This window comes from Psammomys obesus, unplaced genomic scaffold (genome assembly GCF_907164565.1).
Source record: "Psammomys obesus unplaced genomic scaffold, mPsaObe1.curated_primary_1811, whole genome shotgun sequence".
NCBI classification, from domain to species: domain Eukaryota; kingdom Metazoa; phylum Chordata; class Mammalia; order Rodentia; family Muridae; genus Psammomys; species Psammomys obesus.
The window spans coordinates 309,661-325,403 of NW_026596088.1; the positions used below are offsets into that span (position 1 = coordinate 309,661).

Genomic DNA, 15,743 nt, shown 5'->3' on the forward strand with positions numbered 1-15,743 from the left:
CTTTTCCTGAAGAAAAAAGAAAGCCAACCAGTCATTCACCACTTTCTTAGGAAGCGCTCAGGAACACCTCTGTCTTTTCTCTTAGATCAAGATCACTGTAGCGTCTCAGCCTGGTGTGGTGGTGCACCCTGCAGTCCCAGCTCTCGGGAGGGGAGGCAGGTCAATGAAGGCCACCCTGGTCTACAAAAGTGAGCCTATGAAGGCTGTACAGAGAAACCGTGTCTCAAGAAAATTAAATTGACTTTATCCTACTTCTTGCTAGTTAGGAACAAATTAATGATTCCAATTCCTACAGTACAAGATAATCTCTGGGGGGGAAAATGACCCATCTTCCAGAGAGTGAACTGAGGGGACCAGAATATAACTAAAATGATGGTTTTTTAATGGGAACCAGAGATATGGTTACAAGTAGGGTAGTCTGACACTGACACACTGACACACACACACACACACACACACACACACACACGGGAAAAAAAAATCCATGGGCAATCCTGAATTCAAAGTTTACAAAATAACACGGGTAACACTGGGTACAAGAAGAGCTGTTCCAGAACGTCAGGAGCCAGGCTAATATGGCCTCTCCCTGCGATCCTGTCTGTGCTCACCCCTGAAAAGAACAAATAACAGTTAGTTAACAGACTATCCAGGCTTACCCTTCAAATACCCTAACTTATCTCTTCAAATAACTTCTTTTAAGGAAAAAAAAACCGCCAAAATACTGGATTCCCACTTCCTCTCCTCCATTCCCAAAGATGTAACCAACTAAGCTGTCTTCCCACTCAACAAAACATTATTTCCTCATGACTTCTGACCAAGTTCCTCAACTTTTGTTTTTACTAACCTGGAGTCCATCTTGCCAGGGCCAAAACCGCCTCTGTCCCCACCACCCCGGCCCCCTCGGAAGCCCCCTCGGTCCCCGCCTCGGCCCCGGTAGCCGCCCCGGTCATATCCTCCTCTGCCACGTCGATCATCTCCATAGTTTCCCCCTAGGACAAAAGCAGTAAGACATGTATCATCCTTATTCATCTACCATCCCTCCCACTACACTCTTCAATACCACATCTGCTCCCTTCTTACCCATGTGAGAGCCTCCTGGTCCCCCTCCAGGGCCATCTGGCTTAGGGGCCTTACACTGGTTGCACTCATTTCTCCAAGAGAAGTTCATGTTCTCACATGTACTAAAGAAATGAAAGACAATTAATTTGGAAGAGTGCAATCCAGAACACTGAATTCACAAGCTAGATTCTCACCAAGAGCCAAAACAAATATAGTATCAAACCTAAACCACTACCTTTCAGCTTCTTTTCCCATGATTTCAATTTGCCACAACTCAGCTTTAAAAACAAAATTTCAGTAATTCATGTTTGAAATCTTAAGTCTCACTCCACTGTACCTACACAGGAATCATCTACTCCTCTTTTTATCCAGCACATCCATGCTTCTTACACTTTGAATCTCAAGTTATAGGTCTTATCTTAGTATCTAGTACTTGTGTCCAAATACATAGCTGTGGTGGTTTAAAGAATGGCCCTTAGGTTCCCCAGCTGGAAGGAATAAAAAATGGGGTGGGAACTGGCTTCTGAGATTTCAAAAGCCCAGTTCTCTCTGCTTCAGTTGTCTCTCAGCTACTACTCCATGCCATCCCTGCCTGCTCCATGTGTCCACCTGATGTTCATGACTACCTAACCCTATGGAATCATGGCAATAGGAAGGGAACTAAAAGCTGGGTGCTGGTAGCACAGACCTTTAATTTAATCCCAGCACTTGGGAGGCAGAGGCAGGTGGCTCTTGTAAGTTTGGGGCCAATCTGGTCTATATATTAAGTTCCAGTATAGCCAGGACTACACAGAATAACCGTCTCAAAGAAACCAAAAATAAAAAGGACAAAAACGGTTCTGTACTTTTCAAAGGTCTAGATATTCATTCATTTGGAAACATAGCATACCCCTAAGACTGTAAACTAACCTTCCCATAACAAACTATTAACTCAACTTTCCATTGACAATGTGACCTTGACACTGCTTGGTTTAAAAAATAAATAAAAAACAAACAAAAAAAAGCCAAATTCACTCACGGATTAGGACACTTCCAGTCCCCGGCTCTTTGCTGTCCTCCACCTCCACCACCTCCACTGGGGAATCCTCCCCGGCCACCGCCACCACTGCCACCTCCTCCATAGCCTCCACGGCCCATGGGTCCTAACACAGAAAGAATCATTCATTGGTTTCCTTACATTGGTTAGCCTACCTTTTCCATGAAACTTATTTTCACCATCTAAAAACAAAAAAAAAAAAAAAAAATTAATGACTCACCTCCTCGCCCTCGGCCTCCACGGCCATTTCCACCACCCCGATTGAAGTCAGCTCGGCGAGTAGCAAATGAAACTTTGATAGGATTCCCAGAGAATTCTTTACCTAAGGAAATAAAGGTGGGTGAATTACCCAAAATGAAATACATATGGAAACCTATTCCATGGTAAGCTTTGTTTCTAAAGGGTTTTTCCCTGAGTAGCCCTGGCTGTCCTGACGCTGCCTATGTAGAATCAGGCTGGCCTCAAATTAAAAATATCCACCTGTCTCTGCCTCACAAGTGCTGAGATTAAAGGCATACATCACCATGCCCAGCTTTGTTTTAATTTAATTTTTAAATGTCAACATTTTTTAAAAGTAGATACAAAGATTTTGGGGCTAGTTATAAAGATTTTTGGTGAATACCTATAATCCCAGCACTTGGGAAAGTTTGAGTCTAAAGAGAAACCCTGTCTCGAAAGACAAAAAAGCAAGGGTGGACCAGAGGCTAGAATGCAGTGTCGTAACAGGAAGGGCCTGGTGTAGATCCCCAGCACCATACAACAAACAAGATGGAGCACGATGGCTTGGTGGGAGCAGGGCTTGTCACCAAGCCTGATGACCAAACCGTGAGCACACATAGTGGAAAGGAATTAACCCCAGATGGTTTGTTCAATGACCTCTCTCTCTATCCCATGGCATGTACATGCCCACCCATGTACACAAAACGTTCAAACCTACATATCCAAAACACTTTTAAAATCTAAGGCTGCCTTCTTGAAAAGATTAATAAACTAATGAGATACAACCAAAAAATGAGACCACACTGAAATTACAGATAAAAGAGATGCCAAAGACCTACAAGATGACTCAGCAGGCAAAGGTTTTGCTCGCAAGCCTGACTTATGCACCATCCCCATGAACCATCCAACAGTGCAACTGTTAACTGTGAGCTAGATGCCACCAACATGGACCCGTTTCCCCTCCAGCACCCACCTCCATCACCTTTCTCATACATACCATCAAACCAGTCGATAGCTGCTTTCGCAGAAGGTGGATCATCAAATGAGACTGTTGCCTCACCCTTCAGCTTGCCAGTTTCCCTGTCTGTATACAAATTAATCATAGGCTGTCCAGTTTTCTTGTTTGTCTGAACAAAACAAAATGAATTATCAATTTTTAGAAGATACATGCAGGTTTGGGCCTAGAATTTGTATATGAACTACACACAATCCACAAGCTATACAGTGCTTTCTGTGGATACAGTAATTTCTCAACAACCACAATTCCACAGGACTCAAGCTCCAGCAAGGCAGCAAAACTCCCCATTATTTACAATACAATATAGCAATGTTCTAGAGTTGTTTTGTTATACTGTTTTAGTCTAGACAAGTTCAAAACGAACACGAGCTCTAAAGCTAGTTCAATCCACTACTGTAGAGCCTGTAGAAACGAAACCTCTAACTTTCCCCTCAGCCTTAGTCTCACCCTTTGGCTGCCCTCTTTCCAATTTACTCCTCTACTTCTCCACTTACTCTACTTCTCAGGTAACTTAAATTTAAGACTTGGTTTACAACACTACGCCTTAGAGGACATCCTTTAGATGTCTTTTTGTGGTTTCCTCTTAGAAACAACCATATTTTCTTTGCTTGATAACAACCATTTAGACTTCAGTTTTACTAGATATGAGAGGCACTTACAATCCCAAATTCCACTAAATTTTATTTTTTGAGACATAGTCTCTACATATGATCCTGGCTGTCCTGGAACTGATTCAGATCAATCTGGCCATGAACTCAGATCACCTGTCTCTGCTGGGAATAAAGTGTGTGCTACCAAGGCTGCCCTCAAGTTGAAGAGTTAAAGTATATATAAAACAAACAAAAATCAAAACAAAGACAAAGAAAATAGTAATTTTAAGAAGTTTAATACCAGCCACAGCTATATACCAAGCACCCTAATCTCAAAAAATGCCAGCAATACTGCTTTTGCTACTGATAGTCAGCAAGACTTGTTTTTAATAAAGTCAAATGTGAAATCCTGTAATAAAAGTAAAGGAAGCATCTACTGTTTCACAAGTACCTTAATAATGCCAATCTGCTTGAAGTAATCAGCCACAGACTCAATTGTAACATTCTCACCCAGGCCTTGCACAAAGATGGTGTTGTTGTCTGAATTATCCTGTTCTGCTTGTTCAACAGCAAAGGAGAATTTGAAGAGCACAAGACAAAGGGTTAGGGTCAAATACATCAACATCATCTTAGTATTTGATATTAAAAAGCTTTCAAGGGAAATGTTCAGAACTCTTAATAAATACTTTATTAAATAAACAATCCATCCTTATTCTAGTATTTGAATATTCATTTACCACCTTCATTCATTGCTTGTTTATTTTAGTTTTTTTCAAGACAGGCTTTCTCTGTCTAGCCTTGGCTGTCCTGGAGCTCACGATGTAGATCAGGAACTCAAGAGATCCACCTCCCTCTTCTCCCAAATGTTGGCCTTACAGGTATGCTCCAACGCCCCCCCCCTTTTTTTCTTTTCTTCTTTCCCACGCTTATTTGTTTATTTTGGAGGGTTTTGGGGACAGGGTTTCTGTGTATAGCCCTGGCTGTCCTAAACTCATTCTGTAGACTAGGCTGGCCTTGATCTCTGCCTCCCAAATACTGGAATTAAAGGTGTGTGCCTCCACCACCTGGCTTGTTTTTTTTTTTTTAAGACAGGGTTTCTCTGTATAGCCCTGGCTGTCCTGGAACTAGCTCTGCAGACCAGGCTGGCTTATATCTGAGACCAGTCTACTAGGAATAAACCATCAGGCCTGGATTAGTTATGCATGCACTTAAAAACACCACCAACTTTAAATGAGCAGCCCTCAAGCAAGGCCTGTAGCAGCCAAAGCATCACCTGAGACTTAACTAGAAATGCTAAATACCAGACTCATCGCAGATCTCCAAATCCAGTATTTCTGGTATTCATATAAACTCTCCCTTCCTTTTCCAGTCTTTCATTGCTTTTTATATTTATTTCAAAGGAAACCCAAGTGAATACTATGAAAAACAAGAACTTACCAGAATCATGACGTGATCCTTGATCCCGAGGGCCTTAAGTTACATGAAAAAAAAGAAAACAAAAACAAGAAAAAGGAGCCATTAGCTAACAGGAAAGGACAGATAAGGTATCAAATTAACATCATATTCAAATCCTTGCAATGTATCAGGTAATTGCTTCCAACCTCTCTTCAAACCCTACCCTGGGGCCTGCCCAGTGGAGAAAATTCTAGGCGGGTCTCAGGGAGACACAGGCCCCTTTCATAAGATCTTTGAGGCCCCAACACAGATAATGCCACACTTCAAGAAAATACTGTCTTCCCCCAGCTAGGGCTGGGAAATGTCCTCAGCATAGATGGGGGTAGGGACATTAGTAATTCATTTAAATTAACCAACCAACTCATCCATAACTTGGCCCTGTTCTCTCAGCAGAGAGACGCAAGCTCAGCACCAGCAATGTGATGTGCATCCATCCAGTTTCTCCAAACCTTACACCAAAGACAACCCTTGTAGAACAATTTTTAATTTCATATTGAAAACCATTCTTAACCATGTTGTTTCCCCAAAGCAACATAAAAGGAAAAATAAGACAATATACATAGTAGCTATTGTATTTTAAAACATGTCCCAGGGAACAGACCAGAAATCTTTTCATAATACAGCCTCTATTTTTTTCCAGACACCATCTTTAAGCAATGTTTACCTACGTTCATCATATATAAATATTGTACCTGTACACAGTGACACCTAAGTCATGAACCCAAGCCTTTGGCTTTAAGTGTTTAGACAAATCAAGAAACCATTTTGTTAAACCAGAAAAGTTCCAGCTTACTGGGAGACTTCTCAAATTTGCCATTTTTTCCATGAATTCAAGTTTATGCTGTTTAAAACCTGGTTATTTCCCATGAGCAACACAAGCTCTCAAGATCTCTGCAGCAGTCCACGCCTTCCTTCCCAGATCTAGTTTCTATGTGTTTGTCTGAGTACATATGTAGAATTGCATTGACATCACTCAGTATTTAATATAAACATATATACCAACTTTACCATCCTTAGGGTAGGGCACTACTTCATGTCCCTCTCCCTGAATTAAAACATTTGGGAGGTTGTGCACACATACATACACACACACACACACACACACACACACACACACACACACACACCTTGGACACACTGATCAAAAGGATCCTAAAGACAAGTTGGCACCACATATTCCAGAACACTCAGGTTGCTCATGATGGTGTGGTCACTAAGTGCTAGATGAGGCAACACCCATCAAGAGGCCTATTAAATACTATTAACTTGAGTAAAACCAATTTAGTAACAGACTGCCAAGAGTTTATCCCTGCCTGCCTCCAGGTTAGCACACATCTGGCAGCAGGAGGCATTCTACCCCACTCCCTTTCTGGAGGTGGCTACAGACACTTTAGAAACCTTTGACACTTAACAAGCTAAGACATCTGCAAATGAACAATCAGACAAAGCATTGCTGGGAGTTGGGAATTTTGGAAACTCTGTTCACTTACCACCAAATTTATTGAAGCCACCGCGGTCACTTCCGCTGGAGAAGACAAGTTAGAAGAAAGGACATGAAGCTTCCAACGGCTACAAAAGGGCTTTTTGTTTTTGTTTTAACATCCCCCAAACATGGGTAGGTGTTTTGGGAAAAAGATTCAAGTGGCTACTAAAATATACCCCTTCCTGACCACCCTTGTCTGACCTTTGAGCTTATCACACACACGTGTGCAATTTCTCAGACACAGTTTAAAGATTTTGCTTTAAAAAGTTGTATCTATATCCTCTGGAAAAAAGAAAAATGCTCATTTTCCTTGGTTGTTCTTCTGACGTAGATTTTTTTTCCTCTTGTTGCAAGTGGTGGACAACCCAGCAGTTGGTTTAAAAGATCTACCCCCAATTACCCAGAAGACATTTCACACCAGGCCCCTGAGATAGCCCTGAACACATTTTTTTGTGGTTTTTGCTTTGAAAGCAGCAAGCAGACCCAACCCCATTCCATAAAATGTCAAAACCAAAGGCAATTTCCCCTTAGAGCAAGACAAACTCAGCTAAGCCCTAGCCTGACTACTGAGCTGTTTTTTTTTTTTAATCACCCTTCACCCCCGGGGTCACCCCTTCTACACTGTGAGAAGAGCGGAGTATTTTGCAATGTCACCTTTCATACCTGTGGCACATAAAATGCAGAGCAAGTTAACAGTCACATAACAGTTTTTTTTTCTTTTTAAAGTTTTGCATTAAACACACGCACAACAAGAGTTTTCCATATTTTTGCATGTCTTTGAGACTGCCCCCACCCCCACCTCTGAATACTTACCATTTACAAACTCAAAAAAACCTACTTTTTTCAAAAAAAGAAATACCACTGACATTTTTCCCTTTTCAAGGGAGAGAGATAATAGGGACCTTTCAAAGTCACCAACAGATTTGACAAACTGTTTTAACATCAAATCTAAGGTTTTACTTCAACTACAAGAGATCCTGTTGGACAAGTTGATGATTTTAACTGACCAAGAAAAGGTGGACAGTGGAATAAGAAAGCAGAATACCACTGTCAAGTGTACTTTGCCCTGAAAGTCTGCACACTTCAGTCAGGAGACCCCATAAATGAACCAAGTCACACACAAAATCGTAGTCAAACTAGTGCAAATCAGGCTCAAAATTCAAGTAACTACAGAATGTGGATGAGTAATAGCCAATTCCTACAAGCTGAGGTCAAGTTAACCATTACCAACTCCCTTGGAGGACACATGGGAATACACAGAACAAGTTTCCCTAGTATTTCCCAGAAATGGAATTAATAGATTTCCCTTGCAGAGAAGTCTTTACTCCCAAGTTTCTTGCCTGAGAAAACAATGACTCCAATCCATATGTATCTGTGTATATTCTCTTTTGTTTGGAAATAAATGCATCAATACTCAAGTATCTACTCAGAGCTGTAAAGGAGATTTTGGCTCCCAAGTTCTCACAAAAACATAATAGGAATATAAGCAAACACACAGTACTACCCACCAATTGAAGCCCTCACATATCCCCGGAGATTAATACTAACCATGCACTAGGGACTGACTTCAAGTGAGGAGATCCATGCAACACTCCCCCAATGAAGGTACTCCCTGGCTCATGAGACACCTACCCCATGCCGCCTCTGCCTCCTCGGCCACCTCCACGGCCTCTGGGTTCATAGCCACCACTGCTTCGGTTGTAACCACCTCCACCGCCCCTGCCTCGGCCCCCACGATCCTGCTGGCCTCCCCCGTAGCCACCACCGCCGCCACCACTCTGGTCCTGATTGCCATAACCACCACCGCCGCCACCACTCATGGAGGACTGATCTTGGCCATAGTTGCCTGTAAGGAAAAAAAAAAGTGCTTTTTTAAAAATGGGGGTGGGGGAGAGTGAGTTTAGTAGTTGTATTATACTTAGCATACACAAATTTGTAGTTTCAATTTTTGGCAACAAAACTGAAAGGATAAGTATCCTGGAAAGGGTAACTAGTGCCAGTATAAAAGTAAACAAAAAAGCCACTATTTTAGGATAATGAACAAACTCAAGAGAATAAGGAGACAACACTAAACACTTACTCACCTCCACCACCCCCTCCACCTCCTCCACTGCTGCTATTGTACTGGTTCTGTTGTCCATAACCCTGAGGTGGGTTATAGGAGCTTTGCTGCTGTCCATAGCTTTGTTGCTGTCCACCATAGCCAGACTGTTGGCCATAGCCTCCACTCTGGGGCTGCCCATAGCTGCTGCTCTGAGAACTGCCACCATAACTAAATGAAAAACAAGGAAAACTAGAATTATGACACCAAAATACCCAAATACTTGCTTCACTTTTGGTCCATTCCCTTTCATTACCTATCAGAGAACCAGCAGTTCACCAACAGTTTGAAGCCTCATCCCACCTTACCTTCCTGAGGTGCTGCTAGGAGCTGGCTGTTGGCCGTAGCCAGGGTAAGAGGACTGCTGCCCATAAGAAGACTGGGAACTTTGGCTGCTGCCATAACCTCCAGTGGAGCCATATCCCTGGGGAGCTGATTGAGTGCCATAGCCTGCTACAAAGAAAAGAGTTACAAATGCTATTAAGGAAATAAAAGAGAGAAAGACGCCAGGTATAGCAGTGCTCATTTAAAAAAATCAGTTTTGTCTTATGTGCATTGGTGTGAGGGTGTCAGATCCCTTGGAACTAGAGTTACAGTCAGCTGTGAGCTGCTACATGGGTGCTGGGAATTGAACCCACATCCTTTGGAAGAGCACACAGTGCTCTTAACCACTAAGCCATTTCTCCAGCCCCAGTAGTGCTCATTTTTAATCCTAGGAGAAAATCTCTTGTTGACTCGAGGCCAATTTGGTCTACAGATCTAATTTCAGGTCAACTAGTGCTATATGATGAGATCAGCTGAAGAAAAAAAAAAGGAATGGGGGTAATAAATACCTTGAAGAAACATACTTCCCAGTACTCACCCATAATTGAAAGAAAAAAAATAAAGAAAATCACCTTAGATTTTATTAGCAGGTTTACTGACAAAGGCCAGCTACCAGGAGACTGAGGCAGGAAGATCACAGTTTAAGGCCAATCTGGGAATCATAGTGAAACTATCTCAAATCATTTTTTGTTGTCTTTTTTTTTTCCCCCAGAGCTGAGGACTGAACCCGAGGCCTAGCAAGCGTTCCACCACTGAGCTAAAAACCCAACTCCTCAAATCACATCACCTTTTTAAAAGATTTACTTATACAGTATTCTGCCTGCATGTATGCTTACACACCAGAAGAGGGCACCAGATCTCATTCTAGACAGTTATGAACTGCCACATGGTTGCTGGGAATTGAGCTCAGGACCTTAACCTCTGAGCCAACTCTCCAGTCCCCAAATGACAACCTGGGTCCAATCCCTGGAACCATCAGAAACAGGCACAACTGACCCTACAGCACTGTCCTCTGACCTCCACACATGCACCATATAACAAGCACATGCCTGCACTAAGGGAAAACTAAAAATCATGTTTGCCTAGTTTTTAAAAGTCTGTTAATCTTGAAACACAGCAGGCCCAGTGTGTCATGCAAATAATCCTAGAACTCAGGAGGCTGTCTCAGGGAGTGAGCTGAGGATGCAGCTCAGCTTTAAGTGGTTGCTAAGCATACACAAGCTCTGCTTCAATCTTCAGCACCATATAAACAAGTATTGTGATATATGCCTTTGCTCCCAAGCACTCAAGAGGCAGGAAGACCAGATGTTCAAGGCCATCCTCAAAAATACATCAAATACCTGGCCTACATGGACAGGGTGGTGCACACCCGTAATCCCAGCCCTCTGGGAGGCAGGTGCATCTCTGTGGTTTGAAGCAAGCCTAGTCCACAAAGTGCGTCCAGGACAGCCAAGGCTACACAGAGAAACCCTGTTTCAAAAAAAAAAAAAAAGACCTGACAAATGCAGACTGACAAGGGAAAATGAGAGTTTCAGCACTGTTCAGGTTTAAGAAAAGGAAAGGGAGCCAGGCACCATGGTGCACGCCTATAATCCCAGCACTAGGAAGGCAGACCTAGGCGGATCTCTGAATTCGAGGCCAGCCTGGTCTACAGAGTATGTTCCAAGACAGGCTATATAGAGAAACCCTCTCTTGGAAATTTGAAAGGAAAAAAAAAGGGGGGGGGATTAAAATTCAGATAACTACAAAGTGACAAAGAAGTGTTCCACTAAGAGACTCACTGTTCTGGGTTTGTCCGTAAGAAGAACCATAGCTGCTCTGGCCATATCCTGAAGTGTCAGCTGACTGGCCATATCCACTGTAACTCTGCTGGCCGTAGGGTTGGTTGCTCTGTTGGGAGTAGCCCTGGCCAGGCTGAGTGGGATAGGCCCCATAGCTAGGAGAAAGAAACAAAATGTCAGTACACTTATCCTCAACTGAAAGCATAAAGAATAAAAAACAAAAGCAAAAGAAAATTAAGTTACACAGATCACCCTCACTGTCTACAAACTCCAGACCAGAAACAGCACTCACCTTTGAGTTGCTTGTTGGGTATAGTCTGTAAAAGATGGAAGAGAAAAAAGGTCTTGTTAATTTTTTAACTTTTGTACTAGGGACTTGAGAGCAAATAAATCTACAAAAACATCATTGCAAAAACAGGCATAAGTTCCTCATGATACACCAAGGCCTGCAACATGGTGAAAACACCACGTTTTTGATCTTTACGGCCGCCTGCATTGGAAAAAGCGGTACCACCAAGGAAGCCGCTCAAATAAGACCCTCCAACACCAAACAAATGTCTGTATAAGCACTTTATTCATCCTGTGACCAACCTGGAAAACCTTATTAAGGCAGAGAGTCGAGTTTTAGTACAAAGCCAAGCAATCAAGGCAGCAAAGCTCTCTGACCCTAAGAGGTGGATAGCAGACTCAAAGCACCAGACCTGTGGCTCCAAGTGATCGTGTTCCTGCCTACTATGCGCAGGAGCAGAGAACATTTCCGGGGAGCTGAGACTAAGCTGCTCCGCGCAAGAAACCCAGGATCTGCCCCCGCAGGATGACAAAAATGACAGCGGGGAAGGTGTGGCCTCGGGGACCGACTCCTTGGACTTCCTTCCCGCCCCCGGGAAAACAAAATTCCGAAATGGGATCCTCAGGCCAGGTACCAGGCCGTTGGTCACTCCCGAGCGGTTCCCTCCAGCTCACGGACACGCGGGCCAGCGATGGGAGGGTGCGCTCCGGCAGGGAGGACTCGGAGGCGGGAACAGGACGGCCCAGCCCCTTCCCGAGGGAAACGGGCGGCAGGGCGAGGCCAACCCCGCACCAGCGGGCTTCCGCCGAGGGTCTCGCGACAAAAACCCAAACCGAGTGGAGACTGGCGGGTGGAGGGAGGGGGGGGGGGGGGGGGGGGTAAAAACGCGCCGAGGAAGGGGGGGGGGCCAGAGCAGCGCGTACGCGCGCCAAGTGCCCGGATGCAGCACTGCGACAAAGCGAGGCCCGGCGGGGAGGGAGGGAAGGGAAGGGAAGGGAACCAGGGAGGGGGTGGGGCGAGGCCAGGGCGACCCAGCGTTTCCTCACCCCTCACTCCACGTCGCCAGGCAGCATCCCTCTCCACCCTGGGCCCCAGTGAGTGGGCCATGAGAGAGAGAGAGAGAGCGAGAGAGAGAGCGCGAGCGAGCTCTTCTCAAGACTCCGCACCGCAGGCGCCCGAGGAGCCAAACAAAATGGCGACACCGCCCTCCCCTTCCGTCCTCCTCCTCCTCCTCCTGCCCACGCTGCTCCCCGCGCCGCGGAGGTGCGGGAGCCCACGCCCGCCCCGCCACCCCGGCCCCGCCGAAAACCCAAAAGCCTTGCTGCGGGGGAACGAGGCCTCCCAGGGACGCGCCATCGCCGCCTCGCGCTCCGACCTACCGTTTGAAGCCATGTCCGCGCACGCGCGCACAGGCCGCCGGGCGACGGGGTTCCGGGCGACTGCGAGGGGACGCCGCGAGGACTGAGCCGCCCAGCCTCCCGCGCCGACCTTAAGTACGCCTCCCGCCTACGCGCCCCGCGGACGTACCAAGGCGGACGCCGCGCGGGGGAAGCGCGCCCGGGCCCCCGCCCCGCCCCGGGGCCGCGGACAACCCAGGCGGGCGAAAGCAAAACGGACTCGTCCCCGCACCGCCGGGCCCGCGTGTGCCGTCGTCTTCGGGAGAAGTAACCCCCCTTCGCCCCCCGCCCCGGGACTGGTCCTCGGCAGGCTGCTCCCCCTCCATAGGCGTGATGGTACGTCCCAGCCTCCCGCTCTGGGCGGTGCCAGGGCCCTGCGCTGGGGAGCCGAGCTGTAGTCGAGGCCTGGGCTGCCCGGGTGTGGGAACCGAGGTTGGGCCGCTCGGCTGGGCCCCACTTTCACTAGGGAGGGCGTGCTTCCGCTTGCCCTGGCCCGTCTCCCGAGTCAAACGCAGTGCCGCCCTGGCCCCTCCACAGTCTCTCCTGGCAGCCCTCCGATCGGTCTCTGGCCTCTAGTCTGGTTTTCTTCATCTAGTGGTGCCTCAGCTTGCTGTTCTTGAGACCTCACCAAGGTTTGTGGATGGTGACGTTGGCCCCTAGTCTGGTTCAACAGTAACACGTACGTCTACAGCTTAAGTGGCTTCCAAACCCACAATTTTTCTTTTTCTTTTTTTTTTTTTATTTTTATTTTTTCAATTTGGCCCCTCAGTGCAGCCCAGCTGACCTAGAATTCATGATCCCATTTGCCTTAGCCCAGTGCATTCTGGAATTACAGTCGGCCTGGCCTTTCCCCCCATCATCATTCTTGTAAAGAAAACGACTGTGTCTGCCCGCTACAAGTGAAGTCTAGGGATGTAGCTTAATGATAGAGTGATTGCTTAGCCTGTGCATGACCCTGAGTACAGCTCCACTCCGGGAGCTAAGCGCTGTGGGGTTGGATCACATAAATGAGAGCAGTGAGATCCTAAACCAAGAAGATGACATGAGTTTTAAGCAGTTCAGGGTCTGCTCTTTAAAATCTAAGTCTGTGAAAACTCTAAAATGCTTCTGTGAAATTATTCAGAGCATTTAAAAGCATGTACACTTTTTGCCAAAAAGTGTCCTGAAATTCAGGGGGTCTGGAGAGGTGGCTCAGCAGTTAAAAGAGCACTAGTTGCTCTTGCAGAGTATATCCAGGATCAATTCCCAGCACCGCTATGTGGCTAACAACTATCTGTAACTCCAGGTCTAGAGGGTCCAGTGCCCTCTTCTGGCCTCCATGGACATCAAGTACATGGTACACAGATGTACATGCAAACAAAACATCCATACACATAAAATATTTTTTAATGAAATCTCTATAGAGGACACAGGTTCAATTCCTAGTACCCACATGGGGGCACACAACCAACTGTAACTCCAGTTTCAGAGAATCTGATGACCCCATCTGAGATCATAGAGGCTGGGTGGATGATTCATCTGGCAATGAGTAGGTAAGGATGGGTCTGAGGACATGACATTTCTACTGGGAGTTTACCAAGTGAATGAGACATTTGTCGGCCCAAACATGATAAGAACAGAAAGGACCAACCTTGACTGAGAGCCTGCTCTGTGAAGCCACTTGATCTGTTTCCTGGAGGGGGCACAGAAAAAAAATAAAAATAAAAATAAGCATTGTCCTCTTCTCAGGAACCATCACTGCCCCAAGGAACAGTATAGACAGATGGTGAGAAGTAGGCAGGGGACAGGCAGGCTCAGGCCCCCTCTAGACTGCAGCATGGCTAAGGAATCCTGCTCTCCTGGATCCAAGAAAGAAACCAGGGATTGGATTTTACTCAGCCGCATGCAGGGACCCTGCTATCTCACATCAGTCAAAACAAGAAACAAGAATAAGTCAGATGTGCTCAGCAGGAGGCCGAGGTAGGAAGACTACTGTGAGCTCAAGGCCAGCTTAGGCTTTAAATTGTACATAGGAAGATCCTTACTTTGAGATCCTGAGAAATTGAGAAAGAGAGTACACTGTAAATCTATTGTTTTGTAAATCTAAGTGGTTTGTTTTTTCATTTATAAACCACCTTTTTTGGTTTTTTTTTGAGACAATGTTTCTCTGTATAGCTTTTGTTGTCCTGTACTCCCTCTATAGACCAGGCTAGACTCAAATTCACAGAGATCTACCTGCCTCTGCCTCCCAAGCACTGGAATTAAAGGCATGTGCCACCACAGCTTGGCTTGTAAATCACCTTTAACTGGGCCTGGCCATAATAAGTATAAATAAGTGTTCTTTAAAAAAGATTTTTTTTTACAGCCAGGAGATGATGGCACAGGCCTTTAATCCTAGCACATGGGAGGCAGAGGCAGGCAGATCTCTGAGTTCAAGGTTCATGGCCAACATTACAGAACAGCCAAGGTAGAATTAGGTCCTGTCTCAACACACACACACACACACACACACACACACACACACACACACACCAGGAACAGTGGTGGTGCACATGTGAGTGTCCCAGCACTCAGGGAGGCATAGACAGGCAAATCTCTGAGTTCAAGACTAGCCTGGTCAACATAGCAAGTTCCAGTAGAGCCAGAGCTACACAGAGAAGCCCTGTCTTGAAAAACAGAAAGAAAAGAAATGGAGACTGAGAAATGTGAGCAGAGAGGAATAGGGAACAGAGCAGGAGCTTCCTGACAGATATGCAAATAAATCTGAAGAAATTTATGCTTGGGCCTACAAAAATATTTGAACATAAATAGATTATATGTACTTTATTTCAGCTTCATTTGCAGATTTTGGCAAGAAGGTAGATGTAAAGTTGCTGAGAAGGGATTGAAGAGACAGTTCACAGGCTAGAATTTTACACAGGCTAAGCAAGTTCTCTGTCACTGAGCTCTGGTCCAGACTCGACTGAGTGCCTGGCTTCTCTAAATTGTGTGTATATATTTGTACATGTGTGT

At 45.5% G+C, this 15,743-nt stretch overlaps 1 protein-coding gene across 2 annotated transcripts; it reads right to left on the reverse strand.

Annotated features, from left to right (window-relative positions):
- Nucleotides 1-361: 361 nt before the first annotated feature.
- On the reverse strand, nucleotides 362-12,837 carry Fus (FUS RNA binding protein). 2 transcript variants are annotated; one of them, XM_055627402.1, is made up of 15 exons: nucleotides 12,735-12,837; nucleotides 11,359-11,383; nucleotides 11,067-11,221; nucleotides 9,270-9,411; nucleotides 8,945-9,132; nucleotides 8,493-8,706; nucleotides 6,868-6,902; nucleotides 5,360-5,392; nucleotides 4,374-4,477; nucleotides 3,312-3,441; nucleotides 2,316-2,417; nucleotides 2,078-2,201; nucleotides 1,081-1,181; nucleotides 845-989; nucleotides 362-610 (listed from the first exon to the last, which is right to left on the reverse strand). In XM_055627402.1, the coding sequence occupies exons 1-15, from the start codon at nucleotides 12,745-12,747 to the stop codon at nucleotides 571-573; spliced, it is 1,551 nt and encodes a 516-aa protein (XP_055483377.1). In that variant the 5' UTR covers nucleotides 12,748-12,837; the 3' UTR covers nucleotides 362-570. The 2 variants fall into 2 exon arrangements, with proteins under 2 accessions (XP_055483377.1, XP_055483376.1); XM_055627401.1 differs by having other exon boundaries at nucleotides 9,270-9,414.
- Nucleotides 12,838-15,743: the final 2,906 nt, after the last annotated feature.